Raw genomic sequence first — 13067 nt, 5'->3', positions numbered from 1 at the left:
ATAGGTAGTATTTATTCATCACTTGCTGTGTGCCAGGCTCTATGTTAAATATTTCAATGTGTGTTAATAACAAATATAGTAGGCCAGGACAGTGGGTTATACCTGTAATCCCAGCACTTTGGGAGGCTTAGGTGGGAGGACTGCTTGAGACCAGGAATTTGAGACCAGCCTGGGCAATATAGTGAGACTTCGACTCTATGAAAAAATTTAAAATTTAGCCAGGTGTGGTGGCACACGCTTGTAGTCCCAGCTACTCAGGAGGCTGAGGTGGGAGGATCACCAACCTGGGAGGTGAAAGTTGTAGTAAGCGAAGGTTGCAGTGAGCAGAGACTCTTCCAGCTCTTCCAGCCTGGCTGAAAGAGCAAGACCCTGTCTCAAGGAAAAAAAAAAAAAAAAAAAAATATATATATATATATATATATACACACACACACACACACACACACACACATATAGTAAAAATAATGTGTTTTACACATATTAACTCAAATTTAACATCACTGTGATCCCATGAAGAATATAAAATCATACCCCAACTTTATAGATGAGGAAACTGAGGTACAGAGAGGTTAAATAATGCACCTAGCATCACACAACTAGGAGGGGAGAGAGCTAGGGTGCAGACTCCAGCAGTCTGAGTTATTACACAGCACTCCTTTACACGAGCCAACCAGTGAGGAAGTTTCTAGCATAACCCCCGCTAGACAGATGAGGAAACTGAGGCTCAGAGAAGCCAAGTGACTTGCCTGAAGTCACACAGCTAGTTCAAAATCCTTTTGAACCCAGGTCTGACTCAGAATCCCACACCCTGAAGCCCATGTTGGTCTCTGCGGCCTCTCCCTGGGCTTCAGAGGAGGAGCCCCCACCCCACCAGCTGCAGGCAGCCTGCGTGTGAAGCCCATGGCTAGGACACCCACACCCGCAGAACTCACCGAGCTTATGCTGGAAGCACAGTTTGGCCAGGAGGATCAGGATGAAGGGGAGTCCTTTCTGGAGCCAGCAGATCACAGCCTTCAGCTCGGACAGGGCGGGGGCGGGCGTCCCAGGCTGCTCGTCGCCTCCCTCCTCCGAGTGCCCCCGGTGGTCCCCACCCACGTGCTGCAGCAGGGAGCCCCCGCGGTGGCCGCCGTGGTGGAAGTGGTGGTGGGGCTGGCGGTGGTGGTAGGCGCCCCCCTCGCCCCGGCCTCCTCCTTCCTCCCTGGACGCGGGCATCTGGATGAACACGTCCCCGCCGCCAGCCGAGGAGCCCAGCACCAGGCTGGAGGGGAACGAGCTGGTGGGGAGGCTGCCTGATAGGCCCGAGAAGAGCGCTGGTGGGGAGGCCGCCTCTGCCTTCAGACTCTCAAAGACGCCACCTTCATCCACACTGGCCTCGGAGCTGAGCGCCTGGCTGCGGTTTCTGGGTGCCAAGGGGAGAGAAACCCCAGGAAGTCAGGCAGATGGAAAAGACCTTACTCCAGAGGAGGATGGGGACCAATAATATCAATTATGTTATGGGTTGAGCTGTGTCCCCCTCAAATTCACATGAAGTCCTTCCTCCCAGGACCTCAGAATGTGACCCTGTTTAAAGACAGGGTCTGTACGAGGCAATGAAGTTAAAATGAAGTCACTGGAGTGGGTCCCAATCCAGTGTGACTGCTGTCCCTGTAAAAAGAGGTTAGGGCTGATGCAGTGGCTCATGCCTGTAATCCCTGCACTTTGAGAGTCAGAGGTGGGAAGATCACTTGAGCCCAGTTGTTCAAAACCAGCCTGGGCAACATAGGAGACCCCATCTTTACAAGAAATAGAGCTAAATTAGCCAGGCATGGTGGCACATGCCTGTAGTCCCAGCTACTCAGGAGGCTGAGGTGGGAGGATCACTTGAGCCCAGGAGGTTGAGGCTGCAGTGAGCCAAGATCTCACCACTGCACTCCAGCCTGGGCGACAGAGAGACTGTCTCAAAAGGGGGCGGCGGGGGGGGAAGAGGAAGAGATTAGGACACAGACAGGTACAGAGTAGACCATGTAAAGATGCAGGGAGAAGATGGCCATCCACAAGCCAAGGAGGGAGGCCTCAGAAGGAACCAACCCTGCTGATGCTCTGATCTCAGCCTTCCAGCCTCTGGAATTTGTTAAAAGAAATTTCTGTTGTTTAAGCCCCCCAGGGTGTGGTACTTTGTTACGGCAGTCCTAGGAACTAATACAAATAATATTAATAACAATAGGTCATAACTTTTATTGAAACCTACTATGTGTCAGATAGTCTTCTGAGTGTTTTGCATTGATTAACTTACTAAATCCTCCCATCAACCCTGGAATTAAGTCCTACTGATAGTCCCACTTTACAGATAAAGAAATGGAGGCTCAGAGAGAGAAAGTAACTTGTCCAGAGTCACAGAGCTGGTAAGGGATGGAGCAGGGTAGATTCGAACCCAGGGCGACTCTCTCTTGAGCCCACTTTAGTAACCAGCACACTTCGTTGAAAAGTGAGCACAGAATTCTACGATTCTAGAATTACCTCGGGATCCCAAGGACCCCTGGCTCTGCAGTCTTCAAGTTCAATGGCCTCCAGTTCCCCAGAGGGGCCAGCCTTGGTCACAGCTGACATTGGGTGGGCAGCAGAGAGTAATGCTAAGAAGACTTAGCTAGGAGGCCCACATTCAAACTCCAGCTCCACCTGTTCTAGGGGCCTTATACCTCTGCACTCAGTTTTCTCACCTGAAAAATGTGCCTTTATTCCTGAATAGAATTCCTGGGGGTGGGGGTGTTAAATTTAAAATACGTTTTGCAATAATAGGTTCTCAATATGTGGGAACTGTTATCTCTAGTTCCTATGGAAGACCTGCAGGGCCAAATTGCTTTCCCTAGTTCCAAGCAAGGGCCCCTTGAGTTGGAATCAGGCAAAGGATTCTGTGGCTCTTGCAGAGCCACTGCTGGCGGAGCAGAGAGCCTGGAGTTAGGCCTGCAGGAATGTAGAGCCCAGAATTGGGTGCAGTTTCCTACGAACATCAAGTTCTGGATACCATCTTTCTATTCTTGGGTTCATCCTCTTTTCTTTCTTTTTTTTTCTTTTGAGACAGAGCCTCACTCTGCAACCTCCACCTCCCGGGTTCAAGCAATTCTCCTGCCTCAGCCTCCCAAGTAGCTGGGACTACAGGCACCTGCCATCATGTGTGGCTAATTTTTGTATTTTTAGAGAGATGGGGTTTCACCACGTTGGCCAGGCTGGTATTGAACTCCTGACCTCAAGTGATCTGCCCGCCTCGGCCTCCCAAAGTGCTGGGATTACAGGCATGAGCCACCATGCCCGGCCGAGGGTTCAACCTCTTTTCAAGTGGAATCACTACATTGCAAACTCAGTCCACACCACAGATGCAAGCAGAGCTGATGTGCTCGACGTGCATGTGTTGGGGAGCAGGAGGACAAAGAGCCACTCCCTCCTTCTCTCACCCTGCAGGCACCTCCACAGACCGCTAAGAGACTCCAGATATACCATGAGCTTCCTGAAAATGGGCTGGGCTTCATTCATCCTTTGGACCCCACAACCCCAGGCACACAGTAGGTGCTTAATAAATGTATGCGAGATGTCATTCAGTCCAAAATGGCAGCAGGAGGGAGGCTCTGGTGGAAATTTTCCACTGTTTTCACACTTGATCTCATATCATCTATTATACGAGACCATTATCCACAGAGTGAGATGGGAGTAGCCCAGGCTGGAGTAGTGTGATCATAGCTCACTAGAGCCTCAAACTCCTGGGCTCAAGTGATCCTCCCACCTCAGCCTCCTGAGTAGCTGGGATTATAAGCGTGTGCCACTGCAATTGGCTCCAGGAAATATGTTTTAAAATATATAAAAGACCAGCCATGGTGGCTCACGCTTATAATCCCAGCACTTTGGGAGGCCAAGGTGGGCAGATCGCTTGAGCCCAGGAGTTTAAGACCAGCCTGGGCAACATTGCAAGAACCTGTCTCTACAAAAAATTAAAAAATTAGCCAGGCATGGTGGCACGCACCTGTAGTCCCAGCTAGTGGGGAGGCTGAGGTGGGAGGGTGGCTTGAGCCCAGGAGGTGGAGGTTGCAGTGAGTTAAGATCACGCCACTGCACTCCAGCCTGGGTGACAGAGTGAGATGCTTTCTCAATAAATAAGTAAATAATAATAAAACACGTACAGTCCAGCATCCATATTTAAGGATTCAACCAACCTTGGGTTGTGGACCAAAACCTACAGATACAAAAGGCTAACTGTCCTAGCCATTTTGTACCAGGGACTTCAGCAGCTGCATATTCTCGTATCCATGGGGTCTTGGAACCAATTCCCCCATGAATATGGAGGGCCAACTGTATTTGATTATTTCACGATCCCACTAAAAGCCCTCCCAGGGCTTCCCATTCTGTGTTCCTTTCCATGGTCTCAGAGGAACCCTCTAGATAGGTACAAATATCATTCCCAAATATCATGTTCCTTACTGACAAAGAAACTGAGGCTCAGAGAGATGAAGTTGCCAGGCGCCCTGGATTATTTGGCCCCAAACTCCAATCTTATCATGTGCCCCTTTCTCATCGTTCAAGGGCTTTCTACTACAGCCTGTCACCTTCACCAGATGTCTCCCCTACCTGTACCCCATCCCAACTGGGTAACGCACGCTCATCTGTCAGATTTCAGCTAAAATCTCCTTTCCTGGATTGAGGCTTCACTCCTTCCCAGACAATGACAGTCCCCTGCTCCTTGTTCTCACCGCACCCTCATGTCCCCTGCACAGGATTGATCACAGTTGTCATTTTATTCCTCATCTTTCCCTTGAGACCTGTGGCTCTCAACCCTGGCCATATATTATAATCACTTGGGGGAACTTTTGAAAAAGACAGGTGTCCCGACCCCACTGGAGACCAATTGAATCAAAATCTTTATGGGTGGGTCCCAGCGTCTGAAGTTACTCAGAGTCCCCTCAGTGATTCTTGTTTTTTTTTGAGCAGGGTCTCCCTCTGTCACCCAGGCTAGAGTGCAGTGGCTCAATCTTGGCTCACTGCAACCTCTGTCTCCCGGGCTCAAGTGGTTGTTGTGCCTCAGCCTCCTGAGTAGCTGGGATTACAGGTGTGCGCCACTATGCTTGGCTAATTTTTGTATTTTCTGTAGAGATGGGTTTTCACCATGTTGGCCAGGCTGGTCTCGAACTCCTGAGCTCAAGTGATCCACCCGCCTTGGCCTCCCAAAGTGCTGGGATTACAAGCATGAGCCACCATGCCCCACTGCCCCCCGCTACAGTGATTCTAATGTGTGGTCAGTGCTGCAAACCATAGCTTTGGACAGAGCTCCACTCCACAAGGTCAAAGACCATAACCTTGCTCCCCACTGTATCTTTACCACCATGCACAATGCACCTGGCACTCGGAACATGCTCAATAAAAATTGTTTGAAAGAATGCGTGAACAGGCATACTAAACGCTCTGAGAAGCCCTGCAAGTGAAATAATGGACTTTGCTTAAGCCCAGTGTTCCTCAAACTTATTTGACCACAGAATTCTTTTTATCCATGAAAAACCATTTAACATCTTGCAGAATACCTGTGACACACAGCAGGGGGACACAGTGGTTTCCCTTGCTGCACGAACTGGGCCTGCAGTTATGTTACTAAAAACCTGGTGAGGCCAGGCGCGGTGGCTTACGCCTGTAATCCCAGCACTTTGGGAGGCTGAGGTGGGCAGATCACTTGAGGTCAGGAGTTCGAAGCAGGCTGGGTGTGGTGGCTCACACCTGTAATCCCAGCACTTTGGGGGGCTGAGGTGGGTGAATCACTTGAGGCCAGGAGTTTGAGACCAGCCTGGCCAATATGGCAAAAACCCCTCTCTACTAAAAATACAAAAATTAGCCGGGCATGGTGGTGCAGACTTGTAATCCCAGCTACTTAGGAGGCTACGGCAGGAGAATCACTTGAACCTGGGAGGCAGAGGTTGCAGTGAGCTGAGATTATGCCACTGCACTCTAGCCTGGGCAACACAGTGAGACTCTATCTCAAAAAAAAAAAAAAAGTCTGCTGCAATGGAGGAAACTCATGATTGGATTCCCTCCCTCACAAAGCCCCATCCCTGCTGGCTCCAAAAGCCCAGGAAATATGTGCTCCTCCTCCACTGGGCTCTGGATAATAATAATGATAATATTAATAATGACAACAACAGCAAACACCATGGCTATGATCCTCAAGGGGCCTTGAGCTTTTTCTGCACTTCAAAGAGCTCAGCTCAGAAAGCAAGAGTCCCGGCAGGTACCCATGTTGGCCCATGAGGAGGCCACTCTCTCTCTGTGGCCACCCAAGGGGCCCTAGAAAGCCATCCCGTCCCCCTTGAGCTTGCCAGCACTCTGAGTTCACTGGGCTCAGGGGCCTCCAGTACAACCAGGGAAGACTCAACCCACCAAGGGGCTTTTTATAGCTGGCCTCCCTTCCCTGGGCCTCTCTGCTGCATCCAGCCGAGATTGCCGAGATTTCAGCCTGACTGGGAAAGAATATTCCTTAGGGGGACAGAGGCTGTGCTTCCAACTTAACCACTTAAGCGCCAGAGCTTGAGGCAACCCAGGAGGAGAAGTGGTTCTGCTCAGACAGTAGGCAGCCAAAATGTGCTATCTCAAAGCACAGGTGCTAGGGGACACATGGATGGGGGCCCAAATCTCAGCCCTGCTACTTCCTGGCTGTGTGACTTTAGGTAATTTCCTTCCCCTCACTGAGCCTCAGCTTCTGCATTTGTAAAATGGGTGCTCTCACTGGGGTAATGTGGTGGTTGGCACAGCATAAGCACTCAATACACGGTTTGAGTTTCCTGCTGTGGTCTCTGCCCCCAAGAGATCTCATGGTTCACTTGAGAGCAGATGACAATGTTGTCTTTAGAGGCGGAAAAGGTTCCAACAGGCAGGCTTATTATAAGCCGGATGCTGTTTCTGCATCTTCACACTCACTCCTTCATCCATAAACAACTCTTTTTTTTTTTTTTTTTTTTTTTGAGATGGAGTCTCACTCTGTCACCCAGGCTAGACTGCAGTGGCATGATCTCTGCTCATTGCAGCCTCCACCTCCAGGGTTCAAGTGGTTCTCCTTCCTCAGCCTCCTGGGTAGCTGGGACTACAGGCATCTGCCACCACACCAGCTAATTTTTGTATTTTTAGTAGAGATGGGGTTTCACCATGTTGGCCAGGCTGGTCTCAAACTCCTGATCTCAGGTGATCAGCCTGCCTTAGCCTCCCAAAGTGCTGGGATTACAGGCATAAGCCACCGTGCCTGGCCCATAAGCAACTCTTGAGTTCTGTTACCTGCCATTTTTGGATGGAGAAGCTGAGACCTAGGGGTGAAGTCACGTACCAAAGTCACCACAGGTGAGAAGTGGCTGAGCTGGGGTTTGGCTGAGCCCCGTGTTCTTCCCTGCAGAACAGGCAGGCACCATACAAAACTCAGTCCCAGTGCTGGGACTGGGGGATACCATTTGTGATTCTGTAGCCAACCCCAGAGTCACAGGGGGATTGGGATGTGAGGAAGGGAAGGCTTGGCTGCCCGCCCCTTGGATATATGTGCTAGCACAGGGCTTCTGGGGCTGGAGGCTGTCCCAACCTGAGAACAGGCCCCCAGGTGTGTTCCCTCCTGGGTTTCAATAGATATAAATTCTAGGCTGGGTGCAATGGCTCATGCCTGTAATCCCAGCCCTTTGGGAAGCTGAGGTGGGCAGACTGCCCAAGCTCAGGAGTTCGAGACCAGCCTAGCCAACATGGTGAAACCCCATCTCTACTAAAATAAAAAAAAATTAGCCAAACGTGGTGGCGCATGCCTATGGTCCCAACTACTTGGGAGGCTGAGGCATGAGAGTAGCTTGAACCCGGGAGGCGGAAGTTGTAGTGAGCTGAGATTGTGCTACTGCACTCCAGCCTCGGTGACAGAACAAGACTCCATCTCAAAAAAAAAAAGTGAAAAAAAAAAATTCTAGCTCATGAGTGTTTTTTAAGTGTTTTTTTGTTTTGTTTTGTTTTTTAGATTCCACCTGGTATCTATTAATCACAGGGCCAAACTAACGGCCAAAGTTATTTACATGTCCTTGTGATCCAGAGCTATAAGCCCATAACCCCAACCACTGCTTCATTTAACTTTTTTTTTTTTTGAGACAGGGTCTCACTCTGTTGCCCAGGCTGGAATGCAGTGGTGCAATCATAGCTCACTGCAACCTCCACCTCCTGGGCTCAAGCAATCCTCCCACCTCTGCCTCCCGAATAACTAGGACCACAGATGTATGCCACCATGCTGGCTAAGTTTTAATTTTTTTGTAGAGATAGGGTCTCCCTATTTTGCCCAGGCTGATCTCAAACTTCTGGGCTCAAACGACCCTCCCACCTTGGCTTCCCAAAGTGCTGAGACTAAAGGTATGCACCACCATACCTGGCTAGTTTTAAAATGTTTTTGTAGAGACAGGATCTCCCCATGTCACCTAGGCTGGTCTCCAACTCCTGGACTCAGGTTATCCTCCCACCTTAGTCTCCCAAAGTGTTGGGATTACAGGCGTGAGTCACGGCATGGCCCTTCCTTTATCTAAGTTTTACACACGCAGCCAATATTTCTCCTGTCCTAAATCATCTAGGGCCAGACACCAAACTAAAGAGCACCTTGAGGCCGGGAGTGGTGGCTCGCGCTTATAATCCCAGCGAGCAGGAGCTTGGGCGGCCAAGGTGGGCAGATCGCTTGAGCCCAGGAGTTTTGAGACCAGCCTGGGAAACATAACAAAACCCTGTCTCCACAAATACAAAAATTAGCCATGCATGGTGGTGCATGCCTTTAGTCCCAGCTACTTGGAAGGCTGAGAGGTAGGAGGATTGCTTGAGCCTGAGAGGTCGAGGCTGCAGTGAGCCGAGATCGTGCCACTGCATTCTAGCCTGCGCAACAGAGGGAGATCCTATCTCAAAAAAAAAAAAAAAAAAAAAGAAACCACCTTGGTACCCCAGAGCCCACCAACATGATTCAAACTAGCCAGTCCTAAAGTATTTCCCCTGCCTTGCCTTTCTTTCCCCCAGAAAACACAATAAAGGCTGTGTCCTATGCTTTTTCCTCGGTCCTTTCTGCCCTCTGACTGATGCTGGTGCTTCCCCAGGTGGCCCTGCATGCAGCAGTATGCTCCCTCCTCTTGAGAAATGGAAGAAATAAAAATCTCATCTTTCAACATCATTAGCCTCTCCGTGTTGTTTCTCGGAGCTATGATCTCAATGTTTGTGTAGATTCTTATGTTGAAACCTAACCCGTGCCAGGCACAGTGGTTCACGCCTATAATCCCAGGGCTTTGAGAGGTCAAGGTAGGAAGATCGCTTGAGCCCAGGAGTTTGAGGCCAGTCTGGACAACTTAGTGAGACCCCGTCTCTACCAAAAAATTTTAAAAATTAGCTAGGTATGGTGGCACATGCCTGTAGTCCCAGCTACTCGGGAGGCTGAGGCAGGAGGATCGCTTGAGCCTAGGATTTGGAGGCTATAGTGAGCCATGATCACCACTGCACTCCAGCCTGGGTAACAGAGCAAGACCCTCTCTCAAAAAAGAAAACTAACCTGTAATGTGATAGTACTGGAAGGTGGGCCTTTGGGAATGATTAAGTGATGAGATGGGCTCTTCACGAATGGGATTAGTGCCCTTAAAAAGGAGACCCAGACAGATCCCTTTCCCTTCACCACGTTAGGACATAGCAAGAGAATGGCCATCAGTGAACCAGAAAGTGGGCCTTTCGCAGACACTGAATATGCTGGAGCTTTCATCTTGGACTTCCTAGCCTCCAGCACTGTGAGAGATAAACATTTGTTGTTTAAACCACCCATTCTATGCTATTTTTGTGATAGCAGCCTGTATGGACTAAGACATCTCTATAAATCAAAATTCCACAGGTACATTCATTGATACAATGAGTCAGGTGGCTCACCTATCACACAAGACTTTGAAATTTAGCATAAAAGAAAGAGCAAGCTATTATGCATTGAATATTTAGTATGAGGCCATCACTGTCACTCTAACAACTAACGCTGAGTGGGAGGTATTGTTCAATCCAGTTTCAGGTTGCCCCTCACCACCCGAAGCCCAGAGCCCTCAGATGGAACAGAAACAGGGATGCCTACCTTTCAGGTGGAATGTTATCCGTGTTGCTGCTGTGGCGTCTCTGCATCTTCCTTAACACCTAAAACCCAACACATGGGTGAGCCAGACTCTCCCAACACTCCCACTGCCTGTCAGATTGCCAAGGTAATTGTAAACTGCAAACCTGCACTAGTCGTATCTTAGACCCCTAGTGCCCTCTGGCATTTTCCAAAGTGGGTTTCAATCTTTCATGCTCCATCCTCAATGTGACATTCTATCCCATGAGGAAAGCTATCACCCCATTTCACAGAGGAGGACGATGAGACTCAGAGGTGGAGGAAGTCCTCATGTGAGAGGATAACACAGTAAACTGTGCAGCCAAGAGGTGCCGGATGAAGTGAAGTGGGCAGCGGACTGGCAGGAGACATGGATTCTGGGTTGATGCTGCCGCTAACTTGCTGTGACCCTAGACAAATCAGTAACCTCTCTGTGGCTTCAGATTCCCCATGTGTTACATGGGAGGGGTAGAGTGGTCAAACCAAAACTTCCTTCCAGCTCTCACATTTAATCAAGTAGTAATAAAGATGCAAATTCTCTTGGAGACGTGTCACCTGATTCACTGTGAAGAGCCACATGGACTTCAGAACTCCATGTTGACGACACTGGAGGTAGGCATTCGGGACTCCTCAGGGGGATGTGACCACTGGATCCCAGAGAGGACAGGCCTCCCCCTCCTCTTCGCCTCCAGAGGGATGCACAGTCAGTGGAGCTCGCCAGAGACTCCAAACCTGGATGGAACAGAACACTTGGATGAACAGTCCCTGCGATACCTTGAATCTGCTAAGAAGCCTTAAGACATTGTTGGTAGCTATAAGCAGATGATTCCATCTGCTCAGTATCTCTGGGTAGCCTCTCAGTGATCTCCCTTTGAAACTCTTTTTTTTTTTTTTAAGATGGAGTCTTGCTCTGTCATCCAGGCTGGAGTGCAGTGGTGTGATCTTGGCTCACTGCAACCTCTGCCTCCTGGATTCAAGTGATTCTCCTGCCTCAGCCTCCTGAGTGGCTGAAATTACAGGCTTACAGACATGCGACACCATGCCCACCTAATTTTTGTACTTTTAGTAGAGGTGGGGTTTCACCATATTGGACAGGCTGGTCTCAAACTTCTGACCTCAAGTGATCCACCTGCCTTGGCCTCCCAAAGTGCTGGGATTACAGGCATAAGCCACCATGCCCGGCCCTCTTTGAAACTCTTAATGTATTGTATTTCATTCTATTGTCAAACTAAGAGTCCTGACTGGGGAAGCCAGAAAATATGCTTTAAACCCTCCAATGGCTGCCCAGTGCAATCAGAATCAAACCCGAGCTCTGTCCACAGCCTACGGGTTCTTCCTGATGTAGCATCATGTTTCTAACTGCATTTCCTCCCATTCTCCCTTTTCCCACTCCTGTCCACCCACAGTGGCCCTTCTGTTCCTCTAATGTGTCAGCGTGTCCCTGCCTCAGGGCCTTTGCACTTGCTGTGCCCTCCCCTTGGAATACTTTCTCCTCTAAATGTGGCAGGGCTTGGTCCTGCAGGGCAGATGTCACCTCTTCCCAGAGGCCTTCTCTTCTCATTCTCCTGACTCCCCATAATATTGCCCTGTTTTATATTATTCATAGCACTTATTTGTTCATGTTTGCTTATTTATTTATGATTTGTCCCCCCATTAGAATATAAATGCCATTCCTGAAAGTAGGGATCCTGTCTACTTGGTTCACCCCTCTGCCTCAGCATCCAGGACACTGTTTGGCACAGAGTAGTGCTCAACAAGTATTTACTCAATGAATAAAACATCTATGGGTCTCCCAGTTCCCCTTTTCTAGATCCCTTGCTCCCTGTCCCACCTTTCACCCTAGCAAGGTAATAAGGGCCATCTACTTCCCATGAATAGGTTTAGCCTCTGTGAATATCTTCTTGTCTCTGGAGGCAGAGCCAATATTGTGGATATAGGGTGTCTATATCAGTCAGATGGTGTCTGACTATTAGTTCAGGGCACGATTATTGGCTGTTGAATGACTTCCTAATCCTGACCAGGCTTCTTGAGGGGGCAGCAATGGTGTCACTAGGGCCACTGATTAAAAACGACCCGCCAGTGAAGCCTCCTTTCTCTTTTGAAAAATTAGGTAACAAACCGGTCAGCAGCAGCATCTTCATATATCAAGAAAAGGTCATTATATAAATATTTTTCAAGAATTTGCAATTTCAACTTAATCCTCCTCTCGCCCCTCCCTCCATTATCCCACATTGCAAATCCTTGGGGGAAAATAAAATTCATATTCCAAAGTTCTCATCCACACATTTAACACCGCCTCCTAAATCGAATGCTCGAAACTCTACTTTCGGATGCTTGTATTGGAAGAGGCTTCGGATTCTTTGTTGGAAGCAGGCCGTACATAATTCTGGAATAAATTTTTGCACGCGGGATGCATCTGAATGAATGAAACGCTTTTTAACCCTCTGCTCCGTACATCCCACTATGTCCCTTTGAAGGACCGCACCGAGACTTTTCGATGCTTGCGATGGTTCAAGTTGCGCCCCCGGGGCCCGTTACAGGACTGCATCGAAATGCACTCAGAGGAGCATCGCCTGCATCACTTGGACTGGAAGCCGGCAGGTGCACTTCGGGAACAACGTCGCGAGCGCTTTTCATCCCTGCAACCAACACACAGCGCAAAACGCTCTGGGACTGCAAGGGCAGGAGACTACACAGACCATGCTGGGAGAAAAGAGAAAAAAATCGCGTTCTCTTTTTACCTGCCCAGACAATTCAGCAATCACAGCCGCATCATTCAGGTCCAGCCAAGCCAATCACTCGCGCAGCCTGGGCAGCATGTGACTTCCGATGCTTCCGGCCTCCTATTGGGTGGTTTCTCGGCGTCGCCGGGTCCGGCGCTAGGACCCGGGCACAGCTACACCCGCCGCACTCACGCGATTGCCCGCCCCCTTTCCCGGCATTTAACCAATAGGAG

At 49.4% G+C, this 13067-nt stretch overlaps 1 protein-coding gene across 4 annotated transcripts in view; it reads right to left on the bottom strand.

Annotated features, from left to right (window-relative positions):
* Positions 1-12939, bottom strand: part of RNFT2 (ring finger protein, transmembrane 2) — a 121997-nt gene extending 109058 nt beyond the window's left edge. For 2 of the 4 annotated variants that reach the window (XM_054526535.2, XM_054526534.2), the window contains exons 1-4: positions 12597-12840; positions 10667-10843; positions 10097-10155; positions 933-1399 (exon numbers count right to left, since the gene is read on the bottom strand). In XM_054526535.2, the coding sequence (XP_054382510.1) occupies positions 933-1399; positions 10097-10155; positions 10667-10690 (550 nt within the window). In that variant the 5' untranslated portion in view covers positions 10691-10843; positions 12597-12840. 4 annotated transcript variants of the gene reach the window in all.
* Positions 12940-13067: the final 128 nt, after the last annotated feature.

Source organism: Pongo abelii, chromosome 10, assembly GCF_028885655.2.
Source record: "Pongo abelii isolate AG06213 chromosome 10, NHGRI_mPonAbe1-v2.0_pri, whole genome shotgun sequence".
NCBI classification, from domain to species: domain Eukaryota; kingdom Metazoa; phylum Chordata; class Mammalia; order Primates; family Hominidae; genus Pongo; species Pongo abelii.
This window is presented reverse-complemented; position numbering and strand designations above follow the sequence as displayed.